Raw genomic sequence first — 16,561 nt, 5'->3', positions numbered from 1 at the left:
ATGTAAAGAGGACAAGTGTGTGAATTTGACAAGAGATTTTAAGCATTTTCCCCCCTGAATCATTTTTACCGATCCATAATTGTTCATTGGTTATGGTCAGGACCCTCTTTAAGTTCATGAAGAAGTTTGAAGCTGTCTTGAGTGAACCCTGCAGGCCTTCCTTGATGGAAAGTACCCACGAAGAGCAGCTGGACTGTCTACAGAAACAACCAGCAGAGGAGGAGAAAACTCCAATTCAGAGTTTGAATAGCACGCTGATGGAAACTCTCTTAGCCAGACCAGGCAGCACCCACGTATGTACTCACTGACTTCAGGAAATTTTCTATTCACTTCTTTCTTCTTTAGAGGGGACAGATTCCTGCTGTCTGTGGGCCTGTCCCCATAACTCAAACAGGGCAATTAGAGCTTTTGTAGTATTGTTAAGCAGTTTTCAGGCTTTGGTTGTTTGCCCAGCTAAAGCACCTGACTCGGCAGAGCAGTGAGGCATACTGCTGGAAAGCTTAGTGTTGGCATAGAAACATGAGTCCGCCTGGCACTTGAGCTTATGGAGAACCCAGTCATCCATGGTGTTGTTTACACCACAGCCTTTGACCCACCCCATCAGTTAAACTGTGCTGGAAGGGCATCTTGTTTCAGATTGAGGGACTTAGTGATAGCTTGGGGATAGAGAGAGCCCCTCCTAACCTTCAGGGCTCAGCACGTGGGCCACCTTGTACTGGAAGCCTCTTCCATTCCCTGTACTTAGTGTTTTCTCTCTCTTCTCTCAAATTATCATCTGTTTACATGTTGGAAAACCACCCTTCTCAGGAAGCTCTTGGATGTGAGGGTCAGTTTCTTATTTTGTTTCTGTGTCTCCAGTGTTTAACACAATGCTATACCCAGGATGCACTTCAGTAAACGCTTTTTGGGTTGGGCTATGTAGTGTTCCTCATTCTCCTGCATGTTCTCCACACAATTATAAGGAGAGCCAGAAGAATGAGGAGTTTATAAATCTGCCACCAAAGAGGAGATTGATAGCCTTTTTGTTTGATGTTTCCATCTTCTTGGGAGGTCTGTGGGAAGGGAAAAATTCAAAATTAATCTGCTTGCTAAGTTAATGTAACTAATTTCCCCTGAGTATCTGTCCTAGTGGGTAGCATTGGAAGCTCTAGAGCTTTCTTTTATTTCTTAAAAAACAAAACATATTTTTTTTTCAGCATTCATTTCCTTATGGTCCCCTCTTTTTTCTCTCCCCCACCCCCACTGAACCTTCTCATGTGACAAAGAAAAACATTTAGGCAAAACCAAGGAGCATAGCAACCTTATCTAACAGTATCTGTGACATTCTGTATCAGGAGCAGAGAGGTGCATGTCTTCATCTGTTCTCCAGATCATAGCAGTTAATCAGGTTTTGACTACATCTTTGGTGTCTCTCCTACCTCTCTCCCCCACCCCCCCTATTTCCCTACCTCCCCAGTTTACATTAATGTAGTTTTATATGTTCTTTTCCTGTCTCTGCTTACTTTTCTCTGCACAGATGAACATTTCCCATGTTCACAGCTTTATTTTTCAGTGGATTTACTAATGTCAACCTCTAACAGGTTACCCAAATTCCATACCTTTTTGTTATCTCTGAGCTGATGGCAGAGAATTTGATTACTATACATCCATTTAAGAATTAAAAGACTCTACCCTAAAGACAACTCTGTGTCTCAGATTTAGAGACCTGATGCTTAAAACTGGTCTTCAGAAAAGCAGGTGTAAGATTTCAGTTCCCTGCCATCTGCCTAGCTTTCAGAAACAACCCCTACCCCACAATAAAACAACACATTAACTTAGGTGTTTAGAGTGTGGCTAATAATGCTTAAGTCACTCATTTGATCCCTTTATGGGGCACTTTATTTCAGAGGCAATGAGGCAATTGGAAAGGTAAAAGAATTTTGAATTTGAGTCCTGCCTCTTCTCCTTACTGTCTGTGTGACCTCGGCAAGCTCCTTGTTGGGGATAAGAACGGCAGTAACAATGAGCCAGCATTTGTATAGCACTTCAAGGTTTATGGGTGCTTTATATATGACGTTGCATCTGATCCTCACAACAATTCTGTGCCATAGGCACTATTATTATCATTCTCATTTTTCAGATGAGAAAACAGAGGCACAGATGATTAAATGACTTGTCCCAGGGTCACATAGCCAGTATTGTCTGGGATCAGATATTAACTAAGGTCTTCCTGGCTCCCCAAGTCCAACATTGTAGGTACTTCACCATCTAGCCAGATCTCATCTGTAAAAGGAAGGGTTGGACTGGACGTGTTCCAAAGTCCCTTCTGTCTCAAATTCAGTCATTTGAACACTGAGAATAGTATCATGTGTTTCTTTTAGCATTTATGGAGGAAAAAAATGCCACCATCCAAATCCTTTTTATGCATTTATGCAAAATCCATTTAATCCAATATCTGTGTTTACAGTGGTGAGAATTGGGTGGGGTGGAGATACTGTGTCAGAGGAGCACCCACTGCTCTCTCTCTGAATTTGTAGGTCAAGAGGTACATTCTTTGATTTTCTTACTTGCTTTTTTTTTTCCTGTACTTAAGAAACTAGAATGTTTATAACCCTGAGATGTCAGGGTATTTAACACTAGAGCATGTGAGACCTGAGTTTGACAGCATGTTATTGCCAGCTGGTTATGATCTGCTTGATCAAGGTTATTCCCCGCCTTTGTTTTGCAGACTGTGCTTTCAGACACCTGCCAAGACCTCATACCTTTCCTCTCAGAGGGGTTGCTACAGAGCCGTTTGCCAAAGCTCACCAGACGAATGAAGAAGATATGTATTACAATCATAAGGCAGAGCCCACTGCCTGGTCTTGTGGAGAACCTTGATCGATTTACAGGTGTGTAAGTGGGTGCCTACAGCAGTAAGGAGGATTTTTAGGGGCAGGAAACTCAGAAAGGTGTTTAGGGTTGGTTGGTTTGTTGCAGTACAGGTTCTGCTTATTTTTTATTTTCTTTATAGACTGGTCAAAGCTATTGATTAATTTTTATCAACTAAACAATTTAAAGGGAGAAGGAGCAAATAGGGATCAGTCTGAAAGTGAAGCAATTGTTAATTTGGGGATTTATCTGTTTTGATAATGGTGTACTTTTTGTTGTTCTAAAGTTTAACAGAAGGATACTTTGGTTTTTGCCCTTTCCTTTTCAGGCAGGACTTTTTAATGATAAGTAAAGATATGGACCCTCAGGAACACTTCCCCTTCCCCTTTTCAAATGTTTAATGTCTTTTCTTTTTCACTATCACTGTCACTTGTAAGGGACTCTTCCTCACAACAGCGTATATATATACACACAATATACATACACAGACACATGCACCGTATCTTAAAACGTATGCTTCATTCTTCTTCTGTTCTCCATACACCTCTGACAAGAAATGAGGGACTTTTCCTCATTAAGGCCTTTGAAATCATAGTTGATGACCGCATTGGCCACAGTTCTCAAATCTTTCAGTGTTATTGTTTTCTAGTTAATTCTTTGTATTTCTCAGGTTTCTCAGTGTTGGGGAGGCTTTAGGCCAGGCCAGTGCCCCCTAGCTGAGGCCTTAGGAGTTTCATACCTGTGATCAACTGCCTCTTTCCTGAGAGGAGGGAGGGAGGGATGCCTTAGCATCAAACCTCCAGAGTAAAAAGCGATCTGGGGTTGTTTTCACAGTCTTTCCAAGGACATTGTTCTCCTGGTTCTTCAGACTTCTCTGCACATGAGTTCATACAAATAGAAGCTGCTTCTGTTGCTCTTTAAAGTATTCACTTCTCCTTAGCCCAAATAAGTTTAAGCTTTCAGGTGTGTTATTTTCTTTGTCTGCCTTCTCTCTCTACAGGTGATGTCATTTCCTCTGTGTGTGAGCTACAGAGCTTAACTGTGGAACCAAACACAGATAAGGAAAAACAAAAATCGGAAGTAAAGCACATTCTTTTGCAGAAGCAGAGGGCTTTATCAGAGCTCTTCAAGTATCTTATGAAAGTTGGTGAGTCTTCATTGAAAGGAAATTATATTTCTTTAATAGATTTAATCTTTTTTGTCAGATTGTAAATGGAGCAGCATGGATTATATTTCCTGAGTGTGTGTATGAAAAATATATGTATGTGTACACACACATATACATTTATACACAAGTGAAAAAGAAAGGTAAATTGGTGTAGTGGGTAGAGGACTGACCTTGGAATTGGGAAGGATTGGGTCAGGGTCTTGACTCTTAGGAATGTTATTGTCTAGGTCACTCTGGGCAAGTCACTTGATCTCTCAGTGCTCCAGGTCTTCTTTAAAGCTATATATTGCAGAACAGTTGCTGATCTGCATTGGCAGAGATTGCTTACTAACCAAAAATCCCTTTACCAGTGAAATGACAGGTCTATAAATACCCCTCACCTCCCAACTCTTCCTACTTTTCCCCAAAGAAAGAAAATCAAGAGACTTAATAAGTCGGGGTGGGGGTGTATGGTGAAATGCTAATTGTGTACAAATCATTGAACAGTAACATTGTTGGATTCTTGTACTCAATTTACATTTTCTGTAGGCAACTCTATCTTACGTAATCTTTGTGTATTTTAAGTACTTAAGTAGTACTTAAAATAGTGCTAAAGCATGAACTGCTTGGGGAACTAGATTAAGGATGTTTGATGATTTTTATTTCCTTAAACTCATAATAAAAAATTCTTTTCTAAGGCTTATCCTATCGCAAAGGCCTTGCTTGGGCTCGTTCCAAAGACCTCCAGAATATCCTTCATCTGCACCCATTAGATCTTCAGAGTGCACTGTCTATCATTGGCAATACACAGGAATCAGATGCAAGGTTTGTGCTTTGGGTAGAATTTAACTATAAATGACACCTGCACATGGACTCTGTACAAACGGTCAAGTTGTTTTTTTTCAGGGATTGTTCCTACTCCCATCTTCTTCTTTCCTCTTCCACTGGTTTCGAATTTCTCTCAGATATTGAACACACAGAAATCTTTAAAACCCTGAGTACTTTCGTAGAACTGTTCCTCTCTTAAGATACTTTGTTTTATACTACAAGCCATCTGTTTAGTTTTAAGCTTCTTTATGTTTGATTCAGGTTTTGACATTTGTTAACCTTTGAAATGGTAATAACTAGAATTCCGAGAACATTAGCAAAATAGTGCATCTAGGGTAGCAACTGTGATTTCCTTCCTTGTTTCCATGATTATGTGATACAAAATGCTGAGCACACCGTAGGTATCTATTTATTGAGTGCCAGTGAACAAATGAATTCAGACAGTTGGCTGTTTGGTATAATTGGACTTTGTGTTTACTTGACTTGGAATCTACCCCCAGGACCTGGGGCTATAGCTTTAGGGGCATAAACTGTACCTCTTCTCTTCCAGGCTGCTCATGGAAATCTCTTCCTCCTGGGATGGGTGTCAGAAATATTTTTATCGATCACTTGCTCGCCACTTAAGACTTCAAGCAGCTTTTTTGGCACCTTCAAAGGTAAAAGAGGAAAATTAGTAGCTAGAGTGAAAAGTCCAGGTTTTCTTATTGTTTCAGCCTCCAGGAGGTAGTCCTTTGAAATCAAAATGATTTTGGTTAAGTAACAGTTTAGGTATATCATTTTTGTGAAATTTACTTTTTAAAGCTTTCTAATCATTCACTGAAAGTGGAGGTGGCCATTATCTGTCTATCTATCTGTCTATCAATCTAGCTAACTAGCTATCAGTAAGTTACCAGAAAATCCTCCTGTGAGTCATGCTGACATCAGAACTGTCTTAAACTTCAGCTTATTTACGATATTGGGTTGGATATAGGCCATCTCAGAGTTAGCTGTCTTTGAAATGGAGGGATCAAATGTACATATATGCATGCAAAAATGATTAAAATTACCATACCAAGTAGTGTCTGTTGAAAAATATATTTTCAGAGTTTTTTCCATGTAAGTCGGTATATTTTATTCATTGCTCACATTGTCTTTGCCGCTTTACTTATTGGCCTTTTATTTATTAAGAGTAAGACTGTTTATCATCCTTTTATTAAGAGTGTTATTGTTGGGGCAGTTCAAAACCAACCTCAGACACTTAATGCTTACTAGCCATGCGACCTTGGGCAAGTCACTTGACTCCAGTTGTCCTTCTCCTCCCCCTCCCCCCACACAGAAGGTGTTATTGTTTATGTGTATGTGAGACATGCATGCTTTTTTACAGGTCAGATCTGGGTGAAGCAGCATCAGGAATGCTTGCTGGGTTCTGTGCCAAAGTCTAGGGAATACAAAGGTAGAGGGACAATCCTTGCCCTTGTTTACATGATATCAGAGGAGACAAATCCATTCTTTAGTATTCTAACAGTTATCAGACTTGACCTTTACTTAGGTTTTGGTTTGCAGAGTGCTTTCTTTCAGTGTTTGTGCGAGGAAGTAGGTGCAGTTAGTCAGTACTCATTGATTAAGGGCTACAGAGACAGGAAAATCGTGGTCCCCACCCTCATGTTTACATGTTCTGAGAGATGTGTCCATACAGAAATACAGCCAGTTCTAGCTTAATATAAGTAGATTGTTCCACAGATGCCCACTCCTTTTCAAGTTATGAGCCTGCCCCCTCTATGGCTATTTGGGACTTCTGGGGCCTGGGACCCCTGCAGCCAGAGTGGCTTTAGTGCCTGGAACCAAGGCTAGCATGGGATTTTGCTACCTGCCAGCAGATTTACTCAAAGCAACAATCTATATATGCTAAATAAACATAAGGCCATTTTGAAGGAAAGGCACAAGCAGCTAGGGGAATCAGGAAAAAATTCATATTGATTGTGGTACTTGAACTGAGTTTTGAAGGATAAAGGGATTCCAAGAGGTTGAATTGAAGAGAGATGTGTATTCCAAGCATGAAGAAAAGCCAATTCCAAAAGCATAAAGAAAGGCAATGGGAATGTCTTGTGCAAGAAAGAACAAAAGTGGCCTGAGTGTCAGCCAGTACAGTGTGTCAATAGATAGAACTCATCATTTCACATGGAAGTAGTGTGATGCAGTAGAAAGAGCTTTGGATTTGGAGTCAGAGGACTGGGGTTCAATTTTCATCTCTGTAACTTGTTATGTGGGTAACCTTGGATTAAGTCACTCAACCTCTTTGAGCTGCAGTTTCCTCATTAAAATGAGTGTTGAATGAAATAATCTTTAAAATTCTTTTCAACTCTAAATCCCATTATCTACAAGTCAAACTATGTCCCCTACAGCATGTTTCTTGGTTCAGAAAACCTGGCCTGATATTTCTCATGCCTAATTGTCAAATCTTCTAGCAAGAGACTAGCATGGTAAAGGGGTTCCAGGATAATAACTTCTCTCTTGTTATGTTCTTCCTGTGTTCTGTCTGACCTTCCACCTCCCCATTGCAGGAGATTGGAGTGAGTATCATTGACCGATGTAAAGGATTCTCAGCCCATCTCATGAAGACACTGATCCACCAGAGGAGCTCACTGACTGCCTTGACAGAACAGTGGATAATTCTCAGGTATAGATTGCCCAGCTTGGACGGTAGTAGTGTTGATATTTCCTTTTTAGACTGAGTGGGAAGGAGTTGTATATTTAAGCCACAGATTAAGCCATATCAGATAAAGTCAACTCAGATTTGTGAGGGATGACAGAAATGAAACCTTTCCTAAGTAAAGGCTTGACAGTTAAGACTGGGGAAGGCGAGGATTTGGTATTGTGTTCCATTAGGTGATTAGACTTGCTTTAAGTGAATATTCTATATTCCCTTGTGAAAAGTTTGTAGCGTTTATAAAAGTAGAAAGACATGTGCTTAGAGCTATTCTGTGTTGAATGTGAAATGACAGCATAATTAGAATTAGATTGAGACCTTTCCTTTGCTAAATGTTGTGATAGCTAATACCATAGTTTTATAGTCTTAGGGTAGTGAACACTAAACTATTCTAGAGTCAGGCTTACTGAGCCTATTTTTGTTTATTATTGGGAACAGTAGCAAAAATAATTCACATTTCCTCCAAAAAGCAAAAAAAAAAAAATCCAGCCTCAGACACTTAACACAAAAACTTAGCCATGTGACCTTGGGCAAGTCACTTAACCCCAATTGCCCTCCAAAAAGCAAAAGATATAATAATAATGATTCACATTTACATAGAGCCTTCAGGTTTTAAAAGTATTTTTCCCACAACAACCTGGTGCAGTAGTAAATTTTATTGTTAGGTGACTTGACCACCTCTACATTCCTGGTACCAGAGCCTGAGTTTAAAGCAAGCCTGTACCTTTGTGATACCAAGTAGCAATTGACTTCTCTTTTACTTCAGGGTTCTTGGCAGTCACAGATGTTTGCAGTTTTAGGGAAGGTCACAATAAATTGTATATTCTTGGCTCTGAGGTTGTCCTTGGTTTAGAGTAATTATTTTGATTCAGCCATAATCCCTCAACATCCATTATGTTAATTTAGCAGAGTCCTGTAAGTACTTATTTTAATTAGGAGTTCTTACAATCTCTTTTTCATTTTTTTTCCATAAGAAAAGAACTCTAGATACTTTTCTCAAAGAGCAACAGTCTCTAGTATGTAGGAGGGTTAAAGGAGCCAGTGAGCGGGTATTTAGTTTTGAAAGTTCATGTTTAGGATTTTAGTGCATGCTGTCAGATTTCCACGAGCCTCTGCCCCAGATCACATCAATCTGTCCTTTTGCAAAATGTGCTATACACGTAGTCTGCATTAATACGTGTTTGTTAAATTGAAGTTTGAAAAACCTTTTTCATATGTTCGTTTGGTGGGTTTCTTTCCATTAGGAACCTTCTCACTTGTGTGCAGGAGATTCATTCCAGACTGCCTGCCTCTCATGGCTATCATGTGGCTTTCCCACCTCAAGATGGAGTTCAGCAGTGGACAGAAAAACTACAGGACCTTGCCATGCAAAGCATGATAGTGCTGGAGCAGCTTTGCTGGTTTCTTCAGTGCTGTCCAAAGGAGCAGTCTCTAAGCAGTGTTGATGACTCTGGGAAAACCTTCACTGCAGAAGTAACCAAATCCATACTGGTAGAGGCTTCTGGGGCAATGCCTGAAGCAATCCCAAAAGAACTGAGCTACCCATCTCCAGTGTCTGGAGATCACCTGCCCCCTGGTTGTCAAATGCAGAGATCAGAACAGTTATGGCAGCAGTCAATGGCAAGAGTGACTGAGATGTTAACAGCCATTAAAACTGTGAAAGCTGAAGTGGACAAAATCAGGCAGCAGGCTTGTGAAACTCTCTTTCATTCTTGGTGAGTGGATGGGGCTATATTGCCATTGTTCACTGTGTAATTGAAAGATGTCATTCATAGGAAAAGAATGGGGATTTACAGATATGCCAGAGCTTTACTTTGAACTCATTCAGTTGGACTGCTGAATTAATTGTAGGCATGAGTTACAAAAGAACATACGTTAAATATCATGTATCTGGCCACAAGATAGATATTAACTAAAATGGGTTTTATCTGGGGGGGGGGGGTGTGGTGTGTGTGTGTGTGTGTGTGTGTTTTTGGGGAAATCTGTGTTCTTCTGTCCCTTTCAACTTTTGTGATTTTTCTGTATTGTTGCAGGAAACATTTTGAAGTGTGCTCTGCTGGGTTGAGTTGCATGTCCAAAGTCTCAGCTCAGTTGCAGGGCCTAGAGTCCTTGTTCGTTCTTCCAGGGATAGAGGCTGAGCAAAGTACACAGCAAATCTCATTAGTCAGGAGTCTGGAATATATTAGAGGAGAAATTGATAAAGCCATGACTGACTTCACTGCCTGGAAGACACATCTCCTTACTTCATCCAAAGAAGGTGAAAAGGACAATTTTTCTACTTAATTTTTGAGATTTAGAGGGAAAGAGTGGAAAGCCTAAAGCAATAAAGATTCACTAACTTTTGTTCTATAAATGTTCTTCAGCTCTAGATTAATGTTAATTCAAATCTAGATTAAGTCTGAAGAAAAACTGTAATTTGGAAGGAAAGGACTTTGGAGTAACCAGGACAGAATTTGTAAAGGCTTTATGGCCTTGCTTCTCAACATCCCTGCCTGTCTGCTGGAACACACGGCCTGCTAATTGTTGTCAGTGTTCTTGACAGGGAGCATATAGGTCATGGTAGTATAAAATAACAGGACTGCAGGAGTCTATTAGGAATCTTAGGACTGAAAGGCTTAGTGCAGAAATGTGGACCAAGGGGATGTGTTGTTTACCGAGCATCTCATTTCTGTACATATTCTCTTCACATGACATTCCTGCCCCTCTAGAAGAGTTTTTGTATATTGATTTTTATGAGGATTTCCTAGTCCGTCAAATCAAATGATTGATTATCCTTTATTTCACAAGGCAACCATACATTGGATGAAGGATTTGTGGAGGATTTCTCTGCACAAATGGAGGCTGCCATCCAGGCGATCCTCTTTGCCACCCAGAATTTAGCAGAGAGAAATAATCAAAAGATAAAAAGTGGCAAAGAGCAAGAAACCCCCCAAGAAGAGAGCGGTAAGTTTCATATGAGGCAAAGATTAGTTTTATGTTGAGTGAATATTTGTTTAAAAATTTTTTTTGGTGAAAAATCTCAAAGCACATTGATTCTTGTTATTGAATTCTTATCTTAGTGGCTCTATGACTTTGTACAGAATGGGTTTTGGTATTTGTATGGCTTTCTGCCTTTAATGGTATTTTTCTCTACCATCACCAAAGAAACAGCAGACTCAATGGAAAGAGTACAGTCTGGACATCTAACAAAACTCCTAGAAGATGATTTCTGGGCTGATGTCAGCTCTCTACATGTGCAAAAAATAATCTCAGCCATTTCTGAACTCTTAGAGCGGCTAAAATCTTATGGTGAAGACTGTACAACAGAGAAGCACAAGGTAAGTTGACTTCAAATAAAGACTGATCTAAGGGAGCAAAGCTTCTCCATCTTCTCCAGTCTAACCACCTTTAAGCAGTCTTTAAGGTGGCACAGCTAAGAAATTGCCCTGATTCTGTACATGATAGGTTATTGACTAGTTTTGATATGTGGATACTTTGATATGTTTGGAAATAGATGCCTGAATGCTAAAGGTAAGAAAGTATAATTTTGAATACCAGAAAGTCAGAAAATCTTCAGTTGGGCTTTATTCATGTGATATTTGGCTTACATTGTGTGAGTGGGAGGAATTGGTGTGACTGAGGGGCAAGTTACTCAACCTCTTAGTGTCCCAAGAAACTCTCTAAGATAATTGAGATTTAATAAGATTATAAGATAATAAGATTATTGGGAGTTCCATATACTGATGAAATCACAGGTCTGGAACAAAAAAAACTCCAAAATATTAATATTCAGCAAGTATATACTAAGTTATTTTACTAATAATAGCTAATTATTACTAATACAAAGATATTTTAATTAATAATAGTCAAAACTGAAAACATCAATCATTCTACAGTAATCTAAACTATGAGAGGTTGATCATCCCAGTAACAGTCTTGCATCTGTTTGGCAAAATTTTACGTTTTATTCTGCCACTGAAGAGGCAGCATGGAGTAGTTTGTAGAGGGCTGTCCTTAAAGTTAGGATTACTTGGAATCAGGTCCTATCTTTGACACATATTGACACATTGTGTGATACCAGGCAAGTGCCCCAGGCAGCTAAGATTATAAATAGTTGCAGAAATTTCATCACTTTTGGTACAGAGATTTCCTTACTGGGGAGCTCCTCGTATATGTTGGGACAAACAAAATTCTACATGATCTTTGTTATACACAAGCTTCCCTGTCAGAGGACAGTTCAGTAAATTGACTGTACTTGGACAAGTAAACTTCATTCAGATAACTGAGGACTGGAATCATGAGTCATGGCTGTCATTTTGTCAAACAAAGAAGAGTCTGTCACTGAAGAGTTTTGTTTTGTTTATTTGTTTGAACATACAGTTCTTCAATCAAGCCTGTTCCTTGTTGGTACGCCTTATGCCCATGCTTTCCAGGTATTCAGATCTGGTCCTGTTTCACCTGACAGTGTCCTTGGCAACTCACCGAAGCACTGGGAAATTGCTCTCTGTGCTTGCTCATGTCTTCTCTGAACTTGGTCAGAAGGTAAGTCCCATTTGGAGACCACTAAGGTCAAAAAATATCCAAATTTTTCAAAAATTTAAATTTAGAAGTAGTTTTTAATTTGATAGACTTCCACAAAATAACTGGAAGAATTACATAACTAGGGAGGTCATTGACCCTGTCAAGCGTTTTTCCCAAGAATCTTTTTTATTTTGAGTGTATTATGTTAAAGCCATTAGAAATGATATATAAATAGGCACTCCTAGAACCTGGAGGCCACATTGAAATTAATGCTTTTTGCTTATGTATTGATTTGAAACTTAAATGTATCTTATAGTGCAGATCATAATCCATCCTCACTTTCTTATCCTGTATGATTATTGTTAATGTCCTTTCATAAATCCTTCATGAGAGTCTACCCACACCTTCCTCTAGACCTCTTAAGGTTAAATGGATATTAATGGAACTCTTGGGCTCTCTGTTTCTTGAAACCTGCTACTGGCCCACCTACCACCTTCTCTGCTAGTCACATATTTTTAGTGATATCCTTTATTATGTTTTTGGCTCACAGTTCTTATTTGGTAATATTTTGTAGTCAGTTAATATCCATTATGTAGGTGATCTACAACTTTTAATTCTTTGGAAGTTGTGGCATTCCATGATTCACAGCTGTATAGTATCATCAAAAGAGTACTAATGTTACAGAGATAGGCCTTTGTTTCAGCGAGAAGAATAGTCATTAAAAAGCTCTGTGCAGTTTTCAAAGTGCAGTCCAACTGGTACTCCTTTATTTAATTCCAGGCCAGTTCATTGTTTGTGCAGTGTCTGCATTGTTCGTATGCCTTATTCCCCATCTCTTCAAAATCTTTATGAGAATAATTTGTGAGGCAACATATACTATACTTAGAAGGATGCATCATGGTATGGGTACCTCTTGCCCATCAGTTGGTCAATCAACAAGCATTTGTTAAGTGTCTGTTATAAGTTGGGAGCTATGCTAGATGTTGAGGATAAAAGTGCAATAAATTAAATTCTCCCTACTCCCAAGGAGCTTATATTCTAACAAGAAACAAGGACCTACATAGGTATGTGGAGAATAAATACAAAGTAGTTAGGTACAATGTAATTTGAAAGGGATGGTGCTAACAGCTCAGATCAGGAAAGGTTATGAATAAAAGATGGTACTTGAGCTGTGTATTGAAGTAAGAAAAGGATTCTCTGAGGCAGAGGTGAGAAAGAATTACATTCCAGGGATGGGCAACAGCCAGTGCGAAGGCATGAAGATAAGTGATGGGAGATGGAGTGTTAACATGTGAAATACAGAGAGGTCATCTTGTCTGGTTCTCAGAGTGGGAAAGGGAGTAATTTGTAGTGAGGGTGAAAGATAGTGTGTCACTGGATTGTGTAGGACTTTAAAAGCGTGAATGTGGAGTTATATTTTTGCTACCACAAAAACTGCTAAGTGACTATTTGGGTACATAGAGGACTTGCCTGTCTCTGCCTTCCTTTAGGGTATATATTTAGAAACAGGCTCAGTAGATCAGTGGGCTTAAAATTTTTTTTAATAGATTTTGTAGCATAATTGAAATTGTTTCCCAGAATGATTGGATCAAATCACAGCTCTACAAAGATTTTATTAGTATGTGTCTTCCCATAACTCTTGATTGTTTATTAATCTTTGCCAGTATGAAGGGTATGAAGTGAAACTTGAGCTATGAATCAGCAGATACCATTTGAGAAAGTGTCACCTTTTAGAACTACTACTGTGAGCCAAAAGTGTTGATTTAACAGGTCTCTGTGGGAATTAATTTCATTAATCCACATAACAAATCTTTAATGGACAGCAGTGAAGACTTAACACAGATATTCCTTTTTAGTTTTTTAAGTTGATTATCATTTAGTAGTTTCACAGAAGTTCTGAAATGGCTATAAAATGAATAATTTGGAGGCAGTCAGTGACAGTGAGAAAATAAACGACCTTTTTTCTGGTCCTTTCCTGGAAGAAAATAATTTGGTTAATCTCTTTGCTATTACCTTTATTTCTTGAAAGGGATTTTGCCTCCCCAAAGAACTGATGGAAGAGTCTGCAGGAGAAGGAGCATCAGAATTCCATGACTATGAAGGAGGTGGAATTGGAGAGGGTGAAGGCTTGAAGGATGTGAGTGACCAAATAGAAAATGAAGAACAGGTATGTGGTGAGCCCACTTTCTTCTCTGTGTTTCTTTCTATATAGGCAGAATAAGGGGGGGGAAATATTTTTTGCTTGACTCACAGGGATTCTAGTCACTTTACCACAGGTTACTACTGTCTATCCATTTGAAGGAAAAAAATGAGCTTTTTGGTGTTAACTTATTTTTATTGGGAATCTCAGTGGTTTTAGAGCATTTTTTTCTTGGTCTTGATTCTTTAAATTATGAAAAACTCAGCAAATCTAAAGGAAGTTGTGTTATGACCTTTTATGTTATAATCTATATCCAGCAGGGGACAAAAGTGCTATGTTGGCATGTAGCCTTCTGTTAACTAAAAGCTCTTTGCTAATTTAAAACATTTTTTTTTTTTACATTCTGGAGTTTTCCTTCTTGAAATGAAGACTTCAGTGTGGAAAAAAAGTTTTCATATACTTTGGACAAAACTCTTATAAAACTCTACTTCAGCAAGTATCTGAATTGGTGGATATTTAGTACATAAACTATGTATGTGTTTACCAAAAGTGACGTAGAGGTATGCAGAGATACTGAAATTACTTTTTTTTGCGGTCTCTGAGTAGGCTATGAGGGATAGTGTGTTATAATGAATTATATGCAAGACAAAAATTAGGTAGACCTGGATTTAAATCTTAGTTCTATTACTTATTAGTTATTTAATTAGGGGCAAGCTACTAAGCCCCTGAATTCCTCAGGCAATTTTCTAAGGCTGCAAGCCATACACAAGGTGCTGAAATCACAGGTCTGTTCCCACCCATCTCTGGCTCCCCCTCAACCCCCCCATACTCTAATCCAGCAGTTAGTGAACTGTGGCTTGTAGGCCAAAATGCAGCCTTTTCCTGTTTTTATAAGGATTGAGCTAAGAATAGGATTTTCATTTTTTAAATAAAATTTTAGTGTATCGAAACATTAAAAATCATTTAGCTCACCAGCCTAAAAAACTGGCAGCAGCCTGATTTGTCTTTCAAGCATAGTTTGCCAACTATTATTCTAATCATATTCATAATTGTCAGGCCAATTTTTTCCCAGATAGGAAAAAGTGTTTTATGTGATTGAATTTGGAAGTTAAATTTCAAGTAATGGTGAAGCAAAATTAAATAATGTTAAGTTAGTCATCAGTGTCTTTGGCGATGTTATTCGATACAGGTAGAGGACAGTCATCAAAAGGGTCAAGAAAAAGAGAAAGAGGACCCAGACTCAAAACCTGATATTAAAGGAGAAGATAATGCCATTGAAATGTCAGAGGACTTTGATGGGAAAATGCATGATGGGGAGCTGGAAAAACGAGGTTTGGCACTTTTGGCTAATGTGGGTCACGTATTTTATTTTGAGAAAAAGCATAAAGTACAGCCTAAGAAACTGTGTCTTAATATAATTTGATTGAACAAATTGGTTCATAACAACGTATAGATGGTTTGAATTATAGTTTGTTTAAAAGAATTTAGTGTAAGCATGTGTATCCCTCTCTTGACAAAGGCAAAAATTTCTAGTTGATTTCAAAGATGCCTTCTTTCACCATGACGTCTTGCTTACAAGGTGTCTTCTTTAGTTTCAAAGGGCCTCTGCTGTAGTTGTGCTTTCCCGAAGCCATATGTGGATCAGCAAGGGGGACTACTGATGGCAAAACACCGTGTATCATTGGTGCAAATTATAGTGGGGTTAAATATTGGGCAAAAAGAAAACAGTAGCTTGGGGCAGAAGGTGGGGAAGGGATCCAGCTTTTGGAGAAATGAAAATTGCTATTTAGATTATAACCTCATGGCATTACAGCTAAAAGGAGACTTAGGTTGTCATCTAATACAAATGCGTCATCTAATACAAATGCATCATCTTACAAATTAAAGAAGTTGAGGACCAAGAGATGAAAGGCTGTATTTACACAAAATTTACCCAGCTAATACCAGGCAGGGTTAGGACTAGCACCCACATTTCTGATTTATTTTACTAATCTCTCTACCATACCAATGGTCTAGTCTAAGGCTTTCTGTAAATGGAACCAATTGTTTGACTTTTAGGCAGACACCACCTATGAATCCTTGTTTGTCTACCATGGAGAAGTTTTAGCTTTTATGTGAACAGTATCTGTCTATCCTCCTGTGTGCATTTTCCTGTGTGTTGGGATGTCTTACTAAGCTGAATGCCTCTCCCCTTTCAGAAGAAGATGATGAGAAATCTGATAATGAAAATGAAGAACTGGATAAACAGATGGGAGATCTCAATGGAGCAGAAGCAGAAAAACTAGATGAAAGACTTTGGGGTGATGATGAGGAGGAGGAAGATGAAGATGACAGTAAAGCAGAAGAAACTGGACCAGGAATGGATGAGGTAATTTTGTTTAAGGGGAGAAAAAAACAACCCCGTAAAGCA

General features: G+C 38.8%; 1 protein-coding gene and 1 long non-coding RNA gene across 3 annotated transcripts in view; one reads left to right on the top strand and one right to left on the bottom strand.

The window, feature by feature from the left end:
- The window catches only part of MDN1 (midasin AAA ATPase 1), a 183,099-nt gene that overhangs the window by 144,624 nt on the left and 21,914 nt on the right, over positions 1-16,561 (top strand). The window contains exons 73-86 of the mRNA XM_069065132.1: positions 101-293; positions 2,708-2,870; positions 3,851-3,997; positions 4,696-4,822; positions 5,376-5,481; positions 7,366-7,481; positions 8,756-9,226; positions 9,545-9,768; positions 10,299-10,454; positions 10,656-10,828; positions 11,871-12,032; positions 14,041-14,178; positions 15,341-15,482; positions 16,350-16,519. Of these exons, the coding sequence (XP_068921233.1) occupies positions 101-293; positions 2,708-2,870; positions 3,851-3,997; positions 4,696-4,822; positions 5,376-5,481; positions 7,366-7,481; positions 8,756-9,226; positions 9,545-9,768; positions 10,299-10,454; positions 10,656-10,828; positions 11,871-12,032; positions 14,041-14,178; positions 15,341-15,482; positions 16,350-16,519 (2,488 nt within the window). The remainder of the gene's footprint in view (positions 1-100; positions 294-2,707; positions 2,871-3,850; positions 3,998-4,695; positions 4,823-5,375; positions 5,482-7,365; positions 7,482-8,755; positions 9,227-9,544; positions 9,769-10,298; positions 10,455-10,655; positions 10,829-11,870; positions 12,033-14,040; positions 14,179-15,340; positions 15,483-16,349; positions 16,520-16,561) is intronic.
- Positions 832-16,561, bottom strand: part of LOC138143857 (uncharacterized) — a 45,138-nt gene continuing 29,408 nt past the window's right edge. Inside the window, exons 2-4 of one of the 2 annotated variants that reach the window (XR_011163807.1) lie at positions 14,025-14,215; positions 5,362-5,473; positions 832-1,052 (exon numbers count right to left, since the gene is read on the bottom strand). This is a non-coding gene — a long non-coding RNA (uncharacterized lncRNA). The remainder of the gene's footprint in view (positions 1,053-5,361; positions 5,474-14,024; positions 14,216-16,561) is intronic. The other variant, XR_011163808.1, reaches the window with a different exon arrangement.

Source organism: Petaurus breviceps, unplaced genomic scaffold (genome assembly GCF_028583685.1).
Source record: "Petaurus breviceps papuanus isolate PSGF00001 unplaced genomic scaffold, PetGlider_PUasm1.0 90667, whole genome shotgun sequence".
Taxonomy (NCBI): domain Eukaryota; kingdom Metazoa; phylum Chordata; class Mammalia; order Diprotodontia; family Petauridae; genus Petaurus; species Petaurus breviceps.
Note: the sequence above shows the minus strand (reverse complement) of the source record. Positions and strands in the feature narration are given on the sequence as shown.